The sequence below is a fragment of the Drosophila simulans genome, chromosome 3R, assembly GCF_016746395.2.
Source record: "Drosophila simulans strain w501 chromosome 3R, Prin_Dsim_3.1, whole genome shotgun sequence".
Taxonomy (NCBI): domain Eukaryota; kingdom Metazoa; phylum Arthropoda; class Insecta; order Diptera; family Drosophilidae; genus Drosophila; species Drosophila simulans.
This window is the reverse complement of record NC_052523.2, coordinates 22816491-22830611: the sequence shown is the minus strand read 5'-3', so window position 1 is coordinate 22830611 and position 14121 is coordinate 22816491. Positions and strand designations below refer to the sequence as shown.

At 47.3% G+C, this 14121-nt stretch overlaps 7 protein-coding genes across 7 annotated transcripts; 5 read left to right on the top strand and 2 right to left on the bottom strand.

Annotated features, from left to right (window-relative positions):
• Nucleotides 1–925: 925 nt before the first annotated feature.
• On the bottom strand, nt 926–1828 carry LOC6729756. The gene has a single exon (XM_002105026.3). The coding sequence runs from the start codon at nt 1782–1784 to the stop codon at nt 960–962; it is 825 nt and encodes a 274-aa protein (XP_002105062.1). The 5' UTR covers nt 1785–1828; the 3' UTR covers nt 926–959.
• A 1163-nt stretch (nt 1829–2991) lies between these two features.
• On the top strand, nt 2992–3941 carry LOC6729755. Its single transcript, XM_002105025.4, has one exon. It carries the CDS (start codon nt 3044–3046, stop codon nt 3785–3787), a length of 744 nt encoding a protein of 247 aa, XP_002105061.1. The 5' UTR covers nt 2992–3043; the 3' UTR covers nt 3788–3941.
• A 1002-nt stretch (nt 3942–4943) lies between these two features.
• LOC6729754 lies at nt 4944–5776 on the top strand. The gene has a single exon (XM_002105024.4). It carries the CDS (start codon nt 5008–5010, stop codon nt 5695–5697), a length of 690 nt encoding a protein of 229 aa, XP_002105060.1. The 5' UTR covers nt 4944–5007; the 3' UTR covers nt 5698–5776.
• A 194-nt stretch (nt 5777–5970) lies between these two features.
• On the top strand, nt 5971–7137 carry LOC27207094 (glycine, alanine and asparagine-rich protein). The gene is made up of 2 exons (XM_016182842.3): nt 5971–6116; nt 6181–7137. Exons 1-2 carry the CDS (start codon nt 6102–6104, stop codon nt 7036–7038), a joined length of 873 nt encoding a protein of 290 aa, XP_016036447.1. The 5' UTR covers nt 5971–6101; the 3' UTR covers nt 7039–7137.
• Nucleotides 7138–8158: 1021 nt separating this feature from the next.
• LOC6729753 (putative mediator of RNA polymerase II transcription subunit 17) lies at nt 8159–9260 on the top strand. Its single transcript, XM_002105023.4, has 2 exons — nt 8159–8259; nt 8328–9260. The coding sequence occupies exons 1-2, from the start codon at nt 8245–8247 to the stop codon at nt 9171–9173; spliced, it is 861 nt and encodes a 286-aa protein (XP_002105059.1). The 5' UTR covers nt 8159–8244; the 3' UTR covers nt 9174–9260.
• A 993-nt stretch (nt 9261–10253) lies between these two features.
• Nucleotides 10254–11135, top strand: LOC6729752. The gene has a single exon (XM_039294973.2). The coding sequence runs from the start codon at nt 10416–10418 to the stop codon at nt 11076–11078; it is 663 nt and encodes a 220-aa protein (XP_039150907.1). The 5' UTR covers nt 10254–10415; the 3' UTR covers nt 11079–11135.
• A 363-nt stretch (nt 11136–11498) lies between these two features.
• LOC6729751 (keratin, type I cytoskeletal 10) lies at nt 11499–12656 on the bottom strand. Its single transcript, XM_002105021.4, has 2 exons — nt 12505–12656; nt 11499–12427 (listed from the first exon to the last, which is right to left on the bottom strand). Exons 1-2 carry the CDS (start codon nt 12517–12519, stop codon nt 11615–11617), a joined length of 828 nt encoding a protein of 275 aa, XP_002105057.1. The 5' UTR covers nt 12520–12656; the 3' UTR covers nt 11499–11614.
• Nucleotides 12657–14121: the final 1465 nt, after the last annotated feature.

Genomic DNA, 14121 nt, shown 5'->3' with positions numbered 1-14121 from the left:
CACTTGGCGGCTTTGGACCGAGCTCGATTTGGTCTAGACCTATTGGCAGAAGCTGAAGCAAAAGCAGAAGCTGTGGCGTTGGCGGCGGCGTTGATTAAAATTTGATGAACTTGCAGCTTACGGAAAAACAAAATTTTTATGTAAATCAGGCGACAAAGGGCTGGGCGGTAGCGGCTCCAAGCTCCAAATTGTCTGACTATGCAGTAGCCGCATTCTTTTGTTCGCCCATTTTGTTATGCAAATCAAGCTGGGGATGATTGAAAGTAAGACTCTGGCCCTCCGCTTTTGGGCTAATTTCCCAGCTTAATAATTTTAAATTGCCCGCCCCAATGGATTTTCGGCATTTGACCATTGTCGTCTGTCGTCCGATGTCTCGTGCAATTTGTCAAACCGAGTGCCATCTCAATTTCGAACCGCGAAGTGCGTAGGTAGGCATGGGCAGCCAAGTAGCCGATAAGCCATATGTTATACACCAGATTATACAGATTATCACGCACCAGATTATTCAAAGCGATGGCGGAGAAAACATCTTAGGTTTCCGCTCATTTGCAATTTTCACAAACAGCTTAGTCGGACGGACTCATAATTCAACGCAAGTCAAACTTGTTTGCCAGCCACCGAGTGCGAAAATTTTGTAGCTCGAAAATTTTATTCTGGCCGATAATATGCCTAGGAATGTTGGCCGCAAAGATCCGCCAGCCAAGTTAAGAATTTACATTTTAAAACAATTTTATTGTGTCTTCAAATCTAAACAATAGCACAGGAATGTCGGGAATGAGCTTCCACACTACTCGGTAGTATTTTTAATCCTCAAAAACAATATATATCATTATTATACAATTTATATCAATAGCACTCAAAAAGAGTAAAAACAAATTACAAATTTATACATATTATCAAACAAATTTATTTCGTATTAAAATCTCAACAATAACAAAGGAATGTCCAATGACAGGAACTTAGAAACGCAGGCGGCGCAGGATGTTGGCGGGCAAGTAGGAGCTACCGGGGGTGGCAGGTGGCACATACGAGGAGATGGGGGCAGTAGCCTCGGGCTGGGAGGCGGGCAGGAACTGGGCGGGCGCTTGGCTGCTGGCAGCCTGGACAGGAGCGGGCTGGGAGGCGAAGTTCAGGGTGGAGGCCACTCCACCATCTTGAGCTTGCGAAGATCCTCCCAACTGATCGTACTGACCCTGAATGGCACGCTGTGCGTTGGCAGCATCCTCAGGAGTCCTGTACTTCACGAAGTGCACCTCGGGCTTGTTGTTGTTGTTGTTGCGGATGGAGTTCAGCTTGTTGGCCAGATCACCGATATCAGCCTGCTTGTTCAGGACATAGATGGCGGTCTCCTGTTGGGCAGCTTGCTTGGCCAGAGCCAGAGCGGCATCCTCAAGTCCGCGGTTCTCGGGTCCCTTGATGAAGACAACGCGGAGTCCCTTGTTCACGGCGTTGGCAACACGGTCGGAGGCAGCTGGGTCGTAGAAGTCACCCTCATCGGCGGTGTAGGTGAAGAACTCCTTCTCGAGTTGGGCCTGAGGAGCGGCGTAGTTGGGGGCAGCAGCGGATTGGGATCCTTCCAGGGCATCAGCAATGGATGAGGGACCGGGGGCAAAGGATGCGCTGGGTGCAGGCGCGAATGCGGGTGCATCGTTGCTGGCCGATCCAGATGGCTGGAAGCTCAATCCGGAGGGAGAGTGGGCCACCGGTTGGTAATTGTAGCCCAGTTTATCGGCTCTGGCCAAAACGGCGAGGCACAGGCAAAGAACTACGGAGAACTGACGCATGTTGAGCGGGTGAGGTGGCTGTGGGATTTGATGATGGTGTGAGATGGTTCTTTTGCTTTTATGCAGATGAAAGCCACTGCTATGCAAAACGCTCTGCATAAAGCGGTCTAATTACGGTCTAAGCCAACTAGATCAGGCAGTTCCAGTACCGGTACCACCCCGCTAAAATATGCAAGCGAAGCGGGTGGCTGCACCATGAGGTCAACTTAGAAACTCAGAAGGAAGAGGTACGGGCCATGTATGAGCCGAAGCTGGCGCCATAAAATTCATATTAAATTCAATATGCTGCCTTAATCAATAATTCGCGTATTCTTCGGCGCCGCTTTTGGCCAGTGCTGTGGGCCAACCTTGCCGTTTTGGTATTTTCATGTAGCTTTATCGTTGAAATCAATAAAATCTGGCTATAAAAAGCCGCGGACAGAGCATCAAGAGTATCGTAAACCCCATTTGGGGCTATTTAGATGGATGCCTTGTTACTCATGTATGTGCATGTGTATCAGAAATCCAAACCCATTCCCAGTTCGCCCGGGATGAGAAGTGTCACCTTAATCGGCCGGAGAGCAAACAAAACGTTTGACAGGCCGTTTCACATGCAAATGAGGCGCGCCTAGTCGCGTTACCGCTGCCAAAAATAAATATTTTAACGATTCGCCAAATTATTATTGCCTTATTCAGCGGCTTTGTCTTGTCGTCTTGGTCGTTGTGTTTAGCTGCTTTATGCAAATGTTGCGGGTGGAGGCGACCTTCCATCCGCCGGAAGTGAAGAATCGAACTCATCGCTAAATATAGCCGCCATCTTTACTTAATATATATACATGATTTTTGATCGCCTAGGCCGGTTGCCAATTAAAAACTGCACCACTGCGCCTTGTCAGCGCCAAATCAGATAATGCGATAATTGGTCTCTTAATAAATTACTTGGCGCCATCTGATTTGGCAATCCGAGTCGGACTATGAACCTCCTCACTGGCCAATTCTGGTTAGCTCCTAATTTGCATGCCGCTTTCCGCAGAGCCAGTAAAAACAAAGCCATGCAAATATTTGCAACCGCAGCAGCAGTGTGACGAATCATAAAATTATATTATAAATTTAACATTTTAATCTCTTATTTATGCATTTTTGAGGCAAATTTGAACTGTTCATAATTCATATCGCACCATACTGCAGCCGAAGAACTGAATATTGCACCTATAAAAGACAAAATGTCGACTCGATAAGTCAGTAACCAATCACCTCTTCCATCCAAACAAACAGTCAAAATGCGTTCCTTCGTCGTCCTTTGCTTTATTGCCTTGGCCACGGCCGATAAACTAGGCTACAATTACCAACCGGTAGCCCACTCTCCCTCCGGATTGAGCTTCCAGCCATCGGGATCGGCCAGCAGCGATGCACCCGCATTCGCGCCTGCACCCAGCGCATCCTTTGCCCCCGGTCCCTCCTCCATTGCTGATGCCCTGGAAGGATCCCAATCCGCTGCTGCCCCCAACTACGCCGCTCCTCAGGCCCAACTCGAGAAGGAGTTCTTCACCTACACCGCCGACGAGGGTGACTTCTACGATCCAGCTGCCTCCGACCGTGTTGCCAACGCCGTGAACAAGGGACTCCGCGTTGTCTTCATCAAGGGACCCGAGAACCGTGGTCTGGAGGATGCCGCTCTGGCTCTGGCCAAGCAGGCTGCCCAGCAGGAGACCGCCATCTATGTCCTGAACAAGCAGGCTGATATCGGTGATCTGGCCAACAAGCTGAACTCCATCCGCAACAACAACAACAACAAGCCCGAGGTGCACTTCGTCAAGTACCGCACTCCCGAGGATGCTGCCAACGCACAGCGTGCCATTCAGGGTCAGTACGATCAATTGGGAGGATCTTCGCAAGCCCAAGATGGTGGTGTGGCCTCCACCCTGAACTTCGCCTCCCAATCGGCTCCCCGCGAAAGCACCGCTGCCAGTGCTCCAGGACCAAGCTACCTGCCCGCCAACATCTTCCGTCGCTTCCGTCTTTAAGTGCCATATACATGATGTTGATTTGTTGCCTAGTTAGTTATGCTTTATTCCATAAATAAAACGAAAAATTGTTGAAATCTGATTTGATTTATGTGATTGATTTTGTAAACAGAACGCTTAAGACGGAACAAATACAATCCAAAGCAAATACAATCCAAAATTATTGAACACTGAATGAAAATTGTAGTACTGATAGTATTTCAAAAGAAAAATATTATGGCTTTTATGAAAAAGACTTAAATGATTATGTTATGTACGTCATGCATTTAAATTCACTTAAAATCCAACTTAAAAAAAAATTATAATTTTCAAAAGTGAGGAAGGTAAAATTCATTTGCTTAGCTTAAGATGACAAAACATTATCAAACGATTATTTTGTATGGTTTACAGAAAAGTATCAGCACATTTTTGATGATGATATCCTTCTATCCAAACAAAGCATTTTTTATATACATGATTTTAGACAACGATTTTTTGTCCGCTATTCTCCTCCTCTAATATGAAATTTTAAACTGACTGGACCCAAATTTTCTGGCTCTTATATAGGGGACTTGTATGGAATTCCCAGGCTATTTAAAACAGGTTTGCCCAGAGTTCAAAGCAAGCTTCCGACATTCTTCTTGACTTTGAACCTCAAACTAAAAAGTCGCTTCAAATTCTAGACCCACTTTCGATAGCCAAAAAAAAAGCGACAAACAGAAAGCAACAACAAACCATTAACTATCAATGGAGTTCGCATAGATTAAGCTTTTATCGTTTCGTAGGCGGAACTCAAAGAATGCATCACATTGTGTTCGACTTTAACGATCATCAGAACATTTTTAGACGGGCTCTGACTTTTTTTGGAAACGGGTTTGATAGTTTTGCAGCATTTTCCCCAATCGAATTCCGGGCAGTTTTGGCCCGGTCAAGAATAGATCGCGGCGCCATGAACCGGTCGAGAATTTGACTTTTGCAATTGGGCAGAAAGTCGGGGGTCGCCGACTGGATGGATTGGCGAGAATTTTAGGATAGTTTTGCATAATCATTTCATAAGCGCACCGCTTTGCATAAAAAACTAGTTGAGTTATGTAGCAACCCGACGGGAATGGTGTCGGTTATAGTTCTAAGTCGGTTCTAACTACGCCAGATGGGTATATAAGCTGCTCACCTCAGTCTCAGGATTCAGTCTTGGCCTTTGCCTGTTCAGCACACCCAGCCTACAAAACCAAACCTTCACCATGCGTTTCCTCATCGCTTTCTGCCTGATTGGTGCCGCCTGCGCCCAGTACAACTACGGAGCTGGATTTACCGGAGCCGCCTCCGATAATGTTCCCAGCTACTCCGGAAGCGGTGTTGGCGACTCCTACGATGGTGCCGCCAGCAGCCCGGACTACTCGGTCTCCAGCGAACTGAACAAGGAGTACTACACCTTCGAGGCTGACGAGAGCCAGTTCGAGGATCCTCTGGCCGCCCAGAAGATCGCCGGCTCCGTGAACAAGGGACTCCGCGTGGTCTTCATCAAGGGACCCGAGAACCGTGGCCTGGAGAACGCTGCTCTGGCCCTCGCCAAGCAGGCTGCCGAGCAGAGGACCGCCATCTATGTCCTGAACAAGCAGACCGACATTGGAGATCTGGCCCAGAAATTCAATGCCGCCCGCCAGAACTCCAACCAGCGTCCTGAGGTACACTTCGTCAAGTACAGGACTCCCGAGGATGCGGCCAATGCCCAGCGTGCCATCCAGTCGCAGTACGATAACCTCGGAGGATCCAGCCAGAACATCAACGGAGGAGTTGCCAACGCCATCAACTTCGCCTCCGCTGCCCCCGTGGTTCCCGCTCGTCGTGGCCCCAACTACTCCCCACCAGCCGCCGCCACGAGCAACTCCTACCTGCCCGCTAACATCCTGCGTCGCCTGCGCATCCGTTAAGGACCGAATGGAAAGTGACAGTTGTTAAATGTGTTGTAGAAATGTAATTGAATAAAAAACGAAAATCGATAAAAACCAATACGCTTAGATTTATATATTTGACTTTAATCTAGATCTTCCAAGTTTCTGACTTTGTCAGCGGCTCTTGCAATTTGTTTGTTTTTTAATAGCTTTTCCTTATAATAACATTTATGCAAAGCTGAATTGCTCTGCGAGCCCGAACAAAAGCCGTTCGCTGCCTACTTTGTAGGCGGACAAAACATTTAGCAGCATCAGCGCTTTGTCTTCGAGAAACTGCGCCGCCAGCTTCGAAGTTGGGTTAGTATATATAGTTACCGCCGCCGTGGTCATAGGCAGAAGCAATTTGTGCTCCGAACCAAGAGAACCTCAAACCCAAACTAAAGATGCGCGCCTTCATCGTAAGTGGTTTAGCCAGGACTTCCGCTGAATTCAGAACTAACGGATAACCCTTGAATCCTGTAGGTAATGTGCCTGGTGGCAGTCACCTGCGCCGATAAGCTCGGCTACAACTACCAGCCCGTGGGCCACTCCAGCTCCGGACTGTCCTTCGCTCCTGGAAGTGGCAGCATTGGAGGTGGTTCCATTGGAGGTGGTTCCATTGGAGGAGGATCCATTGGAGGAGGATCCATTGGAGGAGGACTCATTGGCGGCGGCTCTATCGGAGGTGGAAGCATCGGAGGCGGTTCCATTGGAGGTGGTTCCCTTGGTGGTTCCATCGGTGGTGGCTCCATCGATTCTGGTCTTGGCGGTCTTGGTGGATTCGGTGGTCTAGGAGGTGGCGATGCTCTGGCCGCTCCAGTTTCCTACAACGCCCCCGCTCCCGCTGCTGAGCTCCAGAAGGAGTTCTTCACATACTCCGCCAACGAGCAGGACTTTGATGAGCCCCAGGAACTGGAGCGTGTTGCTGGATCCGTGAACAAGGGACTCCGCGTTGTCTTCATCAAGGGACCCGAGAACCGTGGTCTGGAGAACGCTGCCCTTGCCCTCGCCAAGCAGGCTGCCCAGCAGGAGACCGCCATCTACGTCCTGAACAAGCAGGCTGATATTGGAGATCTTGCCCAGAAACTGAACGCCATCCGCAACAACAACAACAACAAGCCCGAGGTGCACTTCGTCAAATACCGCACTCCCGAGGATGCTGCCAACGCCCAGCGAGCCATCCAGTCGCAGTACGACCAATTGGGAGGATCCTCTCAGGCCCACAACGGTGGTGTGGCCCCCGCCCTGAACTTCGCCTCCGCTGGACCCGTCCAGAAGGTTAATGCTCAGATCCCTGAGAACGCTTACCTGCCCACTTCCATCTTCCGTCGTCGTTTGTAAATATTTTAACGACTTCGAGATGAAGGCGTTGACTGTTCTTGTTAAATCTTATTGTTGAAATCTATTGATAATTAATATACAAAAATCTGAATCCAAAAATTCTATATTTTTTCTTGGATGGTGGTGAAGTAAACAATAGTGTATACTTTCTGATAACAACACCAGTGGAGTTACAAGTTGGGATTTTAGAAAAGTATTTAAGTCATTGGTGGGATTTTTTTACCTGTTTTTATTGCACAAAATATATGGTAATAATTTTTAATTTGAATTTATTCTTAAGGAGCTACAGCGCTATTAACTCAATATAGAGCAAAAGGCCCTTAACACTCATTTAGAATTTGGTAAGCTATATAACCCACGACAGCTTCCTGATGACCTTGACTTTTAATATTTGTCATAACAAAAATATTATCGTACCAATGACTTTAATTTAACTTCAAGCTCGAAGTACTGGAGGAGGAATAAATTAAAATATTTCCGCATATTTTAAATGTAGGCTAAATGTATTTACGACATAAAACGTAAATTAAATATAAACATATCGTTTTCATCACTCTCAAGCTAAGTTTTTTATTTTATTAGTAATATATGCGAAAAAAAGAATCAATGAACTGGGGGCGGCATTTCAAACATCTCATTAGGCGACTTGCTAAATTTAGCGCTTGCATCATGTCCATAAATCAGAACTAAACAGATGTGTCGAAAACGATTATAAAGACTAAACGATTGTCATTCAGTCGGAAAAACCAAGTGCAGATGTCCTACATAAAACAAGCTTTTAGCCTTGCCGAAGAATTTGTCAAAAAAATGTATTTTATATAATACTCGTACCTAATTATGACCCATCTGCATGATAAACTCATTCCGACGTGCTCGCGACATATTAATTTTATAATTTAATATGAATTCTTGTAAACTATTGGACGAAACTCGAAATATTTGAATAACCCACGACGGCCAGACTCTGCCCATTGAAACGCAACCAAAAAATTCCACACCGAACATTAAAAAAACCGAGGAAGCAAAAACCTTTGTAGGCGGCAAAACACAGTGGCTTCAAAGAAATCTCCGTGCAGCAGACGCCGCGGCGGTATCTTTGTCTTTATCAGCCTCCAAGATGGATTTGTATAAATAATAAAGATCGCTCCTAGCCAGAGACACAAGCAACTCATACCTCAAAGCAAAAGAACCAGCAATCCGCTCAAGATGCGCGCATTCATTGTAAGTAGCGCGGTTAAGGATTCAAAGGATTATACGCCAGGATAACACTTCTCTCTTCATGTCTCCAGGTCCTGTGTTTGGTGGCAGTCACCTGCGCCGATAAGCTCGGCTACAACTACCAGCCCGTGGGCCACTCCAGCTCTGGACTGTCCTTCGCTCCTGGCAGCGGCTCTTTCAGTGGTGGATCCATTGGAGGAGGCTCCATCGGAGGAGGTTCAATTGGAGGAGGCTCTATTGGAGGAGGCCTCATTGGTGGTGGCTCTATCGGAGGAGGAAGCATCGGAGGTGGATCCCTTGGTGGTTCCATCGGTGGTGGCTCCATCGATTCTGGTCTTGGCGGTCTTGGTGGACTCGGTGGTCTAGGAGGTGGCGACGCTCTGGCCGCTCCAGTCTCCTACAACGCACCCGCACCCTCTGCTGAACTCGAGAAGGAATTCTTCACCTTCACCGCCAACGAACAGGACTTCGATGAGCCCCAGGAACTGGAGCGTGTTGCTGGATCCGTGAACAAGGGACTGCGCGTTGTCTTCATCAAGGGACCCGAGAACCGTGGTCTGGAGAACGCCGCCCTTGCCCTCGCCAAGCAGGCTGCCCAGCAGGAGACCGCCATCTATGTCCTGAACAAGCAGGCTGATATTGGAGATCTTGCCCAGAAACTGAACGCCATCCGCAACAACAACAACAACAAGCCCGAGGTGCACTTCGTCAAGTACCGCACTCCCGAGGATGCTGCCAACGCCCAGCGCGCCATCCAGGGTCAGTACGACCAGCTGGGAGGCTCCTCTCAGGCTCATGATGGTGGTGTTGCCCCCGCCCTGAACTTCGCCTCCGCTGGTCCCGTCCAGAAGGCCAACGCCCAGATCCCCGAGAACGCCTACCTGCCCACTTCGGTGTTCCGTCGTCTGCGTTTCTAGGAAGGCTACGTCTTGGACCCCATTAACTTAAGCAAATCTCGACTGAAGAACTCATTCTTCCTGTTACACGTTGTTGACTAATGCATAATTACACCAATAAATTTGAAATTTAAATACGAAAATTCAAACAAAGGTCTGCCTTATGTGTTTTATAGAGTGACATTTTTATTGCGGCTTGGCCATAGTAGCTAATGGTGCATTAAGTCCGCCTTGTTTGGCTTGATTGTTTGCGGATGGGTTAAGTATAAAAAGTGCCCTTCAAACTATAAATATCTCGAATTGACGACATCAAGATAAGGAAGGCAGTTCGGAGCAGGTTTCCTTTATGAGTTTAACCCCTCGTCGAATCATATTCACCGAGACTTTCCATACAAATCGATGGACTAATTGTCTGACATAGCCAACTCGCATGCCGCCAAATTAATCGACTACAAGATTAGATCCACCCACTTGGCCAGCGGGAAGCATTAATACCGGACTCCCGGCCAACGAGGGACTGGTTCTTTCCCGCCGACAGCTCAAGGTCGCGGAGATGCCAACAACTGTTAGATGACCTGGTTTCCGAGGTCCGTCGTGTGTCACGTACAATTAGAAAGGAATCTCAAGTGCAACCCACATACGAAGGCAATGAAGATTTATGCCCAATCGAAACCTGATTAGCCATAAAAACAAAGTCTAATCATTAATTTTATTAAGCTGACGATCACTTTTTTGTTGAAATCATTAACAAATAAGCGGTTCTGTATACATATTCAAGCAAATATAACAAAACAATCCGATTGAAACAGCCAAGAGATCGGTTATTTTTCTTTTGTTTGTGCATAAATTATAAGCCAATTATGGGTGAATCACGATAGTTCGGAAAACGACTGGACTCGCAATCGGATCTTAGCTCGGACTTGGACTCCGATTCGGAATCTCATCTCAGTCGGCGGCACGATTGAAGCTGTCTTTTGCTCAAAACAATGTGTTAAATGTGTTAAGAGCGAAATTATGTTAGCAGATTAACAGCATTCCGAAAACCCGATGGCCAATAGCCACTGGCCATTCGCGAGTCACGATTCGTGAGCGGAGATCGATGATCGCCGTGTTCCGCCAGAGGGACCCCAAAGCGACTAGACGGCTCAATTGACTAGATTTTCTAGTCTAATTTTAAACGTCGTCGCGTTGGCGGTATAAAAGGTAGATAATGAATGCTATATTATTCATTCGTCTAGAACATCTCGTAGGCATCGGGTCAATATGCGTGCCCTCATTATTCTAAGCATTGTGGCAGCGGCAAGTGCCGGTAGCTTGTCCGGATATAATTACGGACAAGGTGCGACAACCAGTATTGGGGGTCGTGGTGTATCCCAAGTCCCTGCACTGGCGGGACCAGTTAGCTATAGTGCCGCTCCCCAGGCCTCAGTTCACAAGGAGTTCTACAGCTTCTATGCCAACGATGACGACTTCGAGGATAAGGGTGCTCTGCAGAGGGCTCTTGCCTCGGTCAAGAAGAACATTCGCGTGATCTTCATCAAGTCGCCGGAGAACCGTGGCTACGAGAATGCCGTTTTGGCCCTGGCTAAACAGGCTGCCCAGCAGCAGACTGCCATATATGTGCTGCACAAACAGACTGATATCAACGAGCTGGCCCAGAAATTCAATGCCGTGCGCCAGAATGCCAACAAGAAGCCCGAGGTGCACTTCGTCAAGTACAGGACACCTGAGGATGCTGCTAATGCCCAGCGGGCCATCCAATCGCAGTACGATCAACTCGGCGGCTCCAGCCAGTCCATCAACGGTGGCGTGGCTAATGCCATCAACTTTGCATCCCAGGGAGCTGCTCCAGCACGCGTTACTCCTCAACAAGTGCCCCAGAGCAACTACCTACCCGCCAACATCCTGAGCCGCCTACGTCATTAGAAAATTGATTGTTAAACGTTGTTTTCGAATAAAAGTTATCTAATTTGGTTATGTAAATTATGCTATTTTCATTGGGTTAATTCCTTTAAAAAGTGGCGAAGTCAACCTAAGTATGCAACAGTTTTTGATAAATCAAAATAAATGTTATACGTATTTATAAAAACAGAAAGAAAATAAGAAAGGAAAATAATAAGTCAAAACCCAAGATCTCAGCAGTCATAAACTGGTATTAAATTTTTAAATATGTTTAAGAATAAACTAGTTCCTAAGAAATATATAAGTGCTTCAACTTATGTGCGCTTTCAAAGTTTGCAAGAAAAATATTTCGCGGAAAATAAATCCGAACTTGCGAAGTTTCGTTTCCAATGAACTCAGCCTGCAAAGTTTTGGGTTTTTACAAACGCACTACAACATGTCAAATTGGTTTTAAAATTTAAGAATTGAATTTATTTAAGCATTAGTCAACAAAAACTACGATTTAATATCAGTCAAAAATCGCTGGCGTTTTCGATTCCGAAAGGAGTGAAACGAGCGACTTAGACGCGACGGAAGACCGAAGATGGCAGGTAGGAGTTGTCGGGGCTCTGGGCGGCGGCCTGACGCACTGGAGCGGCGGAGGCGAAGTTCAGGACGGGGGCAACACCGCCGTTGTGGGCCTGAGAGGATCCTCCCAGCTGGTCGTACTGACCCTGGATGGCGCGCTGGGCGTTGGCAGCGTCCTCGGGAGTGCGGTACTTGACGAAGTGCACCTCGGGCTTGTTGTTGTTGTTGCTGCGGATGGCGTTCAGCTTGTTGGCCAGATCTCCAATATCGGCCTGCTTGTTCAGGACATAGATGGCGGTCTCCTGCTGGGCAGCCTGCTTGGCAAGGGCAAGGGCGGCGTTCTCCAGACCACGGTTCTCGGGTCCCTTGATGAAGACAACGCGCAGGGCCTTGTTTAGGGCAGAGGACACACGCTCAAGCTGCTGGGGCTCATCGAAGTCCTGCTCGTTGGCGGTGAAGGTGAAGAACTCCTTCTCCAGCTCGGCGGCGGGGGCAGGGGCGTTGTAGGAGACGGGGGCACTGAGGGCGTCACCACCACCAATGCTTCCAATGCTTCCACCACCAATGCTGCTCAGACCACCCAGACCGGCACCGCTTCCGATGCTGCCACCAATCGAGCCACCACCAATGGATCCTCCGATGAGGCCTCCTCCGATGCTGCCGCCTCCGATGCTGCCTCCTCCGATGGAGCCACCTCCAATGCTGCCACTGCCAGGAGCGAAGGACAGTCCGGAGCTGGAGTGTCCCACGGGCTGGTAGTTGTAGCCGAGCTTATCGGCGCAGGCGACTGCCACCAAGCACATAACCTGGAGGTAAAGAAAACAGCATTGTAATCCTTGGTATCCTTTTGGAGTATTTAATCGGCGATCGAACGTATACTTACAATGAAGGCACGCATTTTGAATTTAGTTCTTTGACTTTGACCACTTGGTTGTGTCTGACGTTTGCATCACCGAAAGGTCCAATATTTATACGAAAACCAACGATCGGTGTCACTAGACTGCGCTCAAGTTCATGCAGACTTTACCATCGTTGTTTTTGTTGGCTCGAAGCATTTTTTGGTAACTTCTTCGGCAGCTTTTGTCTCTTGAAATGCTATCCACCTTCGAAAAACGAAGCTTGTGCGATAAAACAATGGCCAAGCCGACGTGAACAAAGCGCATCGATATCTTGCCGCCCTATTCTTGCAAATGCTGGCATCGACATTATGCTAATTCCACGATCCCTCAGTCCACGTCGTAGTACCATCATCGAAAATGTTCAGGCACAAGACCCTACCCGTCAAGTTGTAATCCAATAGAGCAGGCTCTCGGCAGAGGAAACGGTCAGAAAACGGCTGAAAACTCGTTTAGCAAAAGCCACTATAAATGGTCATGCTTTCAGTAAATGAAATGATTTTCTTCATATTTTGTATGCTAAAACATTTAGCGGAGCATCCAAACGAGTTCGAAAACGACTCGGTTTTTCTACACTTTTTAGTTGGTCCAGCCGCATATTTCTAGCTGGGAATTCCCAGCGATTATTGCGTCCCCCTTTGGTATTTGGAATATGGTATATGGTGTATGGTATCTGGGACTGGCTGCTCTAGGGTTTGGCCATTTGAAACCCAAACACTGGACTGTGGTAGGGTTGAAAAACAATAGATATGAAATGGGTAGAAATCAATTTTCGCCAGACTTTTTTGCGCATCCATTCATTCATCCATCTATACGACGGTCCATCTGTCCATTTGTCCGGAGCTCGTCGCTCGGCCATTTAACCTGTGGCAAAAACACGGCTTTGCAAAATAGAAGCCATAAAGTTAACAACCGTTGCGACCTTGAGGTTTTTTTACTGTTGACCAGCACCCGAAGCTATTCGGAATTCGGCGGTAATCAGCTGGCGCCAGGCGACCATTTAATCTGATCAGCGATTATCACGTTTTTCATCATGGTTTATTGATATCATAAAAATTATGGTTTTTTATTTTATTTCGGCAAAATGTTCGAGCAGAAGGGGGGTAGGGGCAGCAACCAATCCGCTGAAAACTGATTTGATTTGCATAATTTAGGAGAAATACCCAAGATCCATATTTAAGATAGACGAACCGATTTGCAAATCAATAGTGGCGAATGCCAATCGCGGTTATGACTAATATGTATACTGATTGATATCACGGATAACTATAGCGATGAGTAACCCAAAGATGGGGTCAGTGAGGAAATCCACTAAGACATCACAACCATGATATCACTTTTTGGACCGGACACACGCAAGTTCTATATGGTTCTATATGTAATGATGCTATATGATACCCCCATTCCACGCTGGCCAGAATCCAATCAAGATTCACATTCGAAGCAATAACCTAAAGTCAAAAACAATTTGTCTTGGCTTTGTGTGCGGCCCCACCTATTGCCCACTGCCAACTGTTGCGGATCGCCGATTGGCCAGCAGCATCTCAGCCAAGTTAGTCGCTGGTGGCAATGTCATATGCAAACTAATCAAATGTAAGCATAAT

Excerpts from the sequence above, each read along its gene's own strand:
- LOC6729756 (XM_002105026.3), bottom strand. The coding sequence starts at position 1,784 with ATGCGTCAGTTCTCCGTAGTTCTTTGCCTGTGCCTCGCCGTTTTGGCC.
- LOC6729755 (XM_002105025.4), top strand. The coding sequence starts at position 3,044 with ATGCGTTCCTTCGTCGTCCTTTGCTTTATTGCCTTGGCCACGGCCGAT.
- LOC6729754 (XM_002105024.4), top strand. The coding sequence starts at position 5,008 with ATGCGTTTCCTCATCGCTTTCTGCCTGATTGGTGCCGCCTGCGCCCAG.
- LOC6729752 (XM_039294973.2), top strand. The coding sequence starts at position 10,416 with ATGCGTGCCCTCATTATTCTAAGCATTGTGGCAGCGGCAAGTGCCGGT.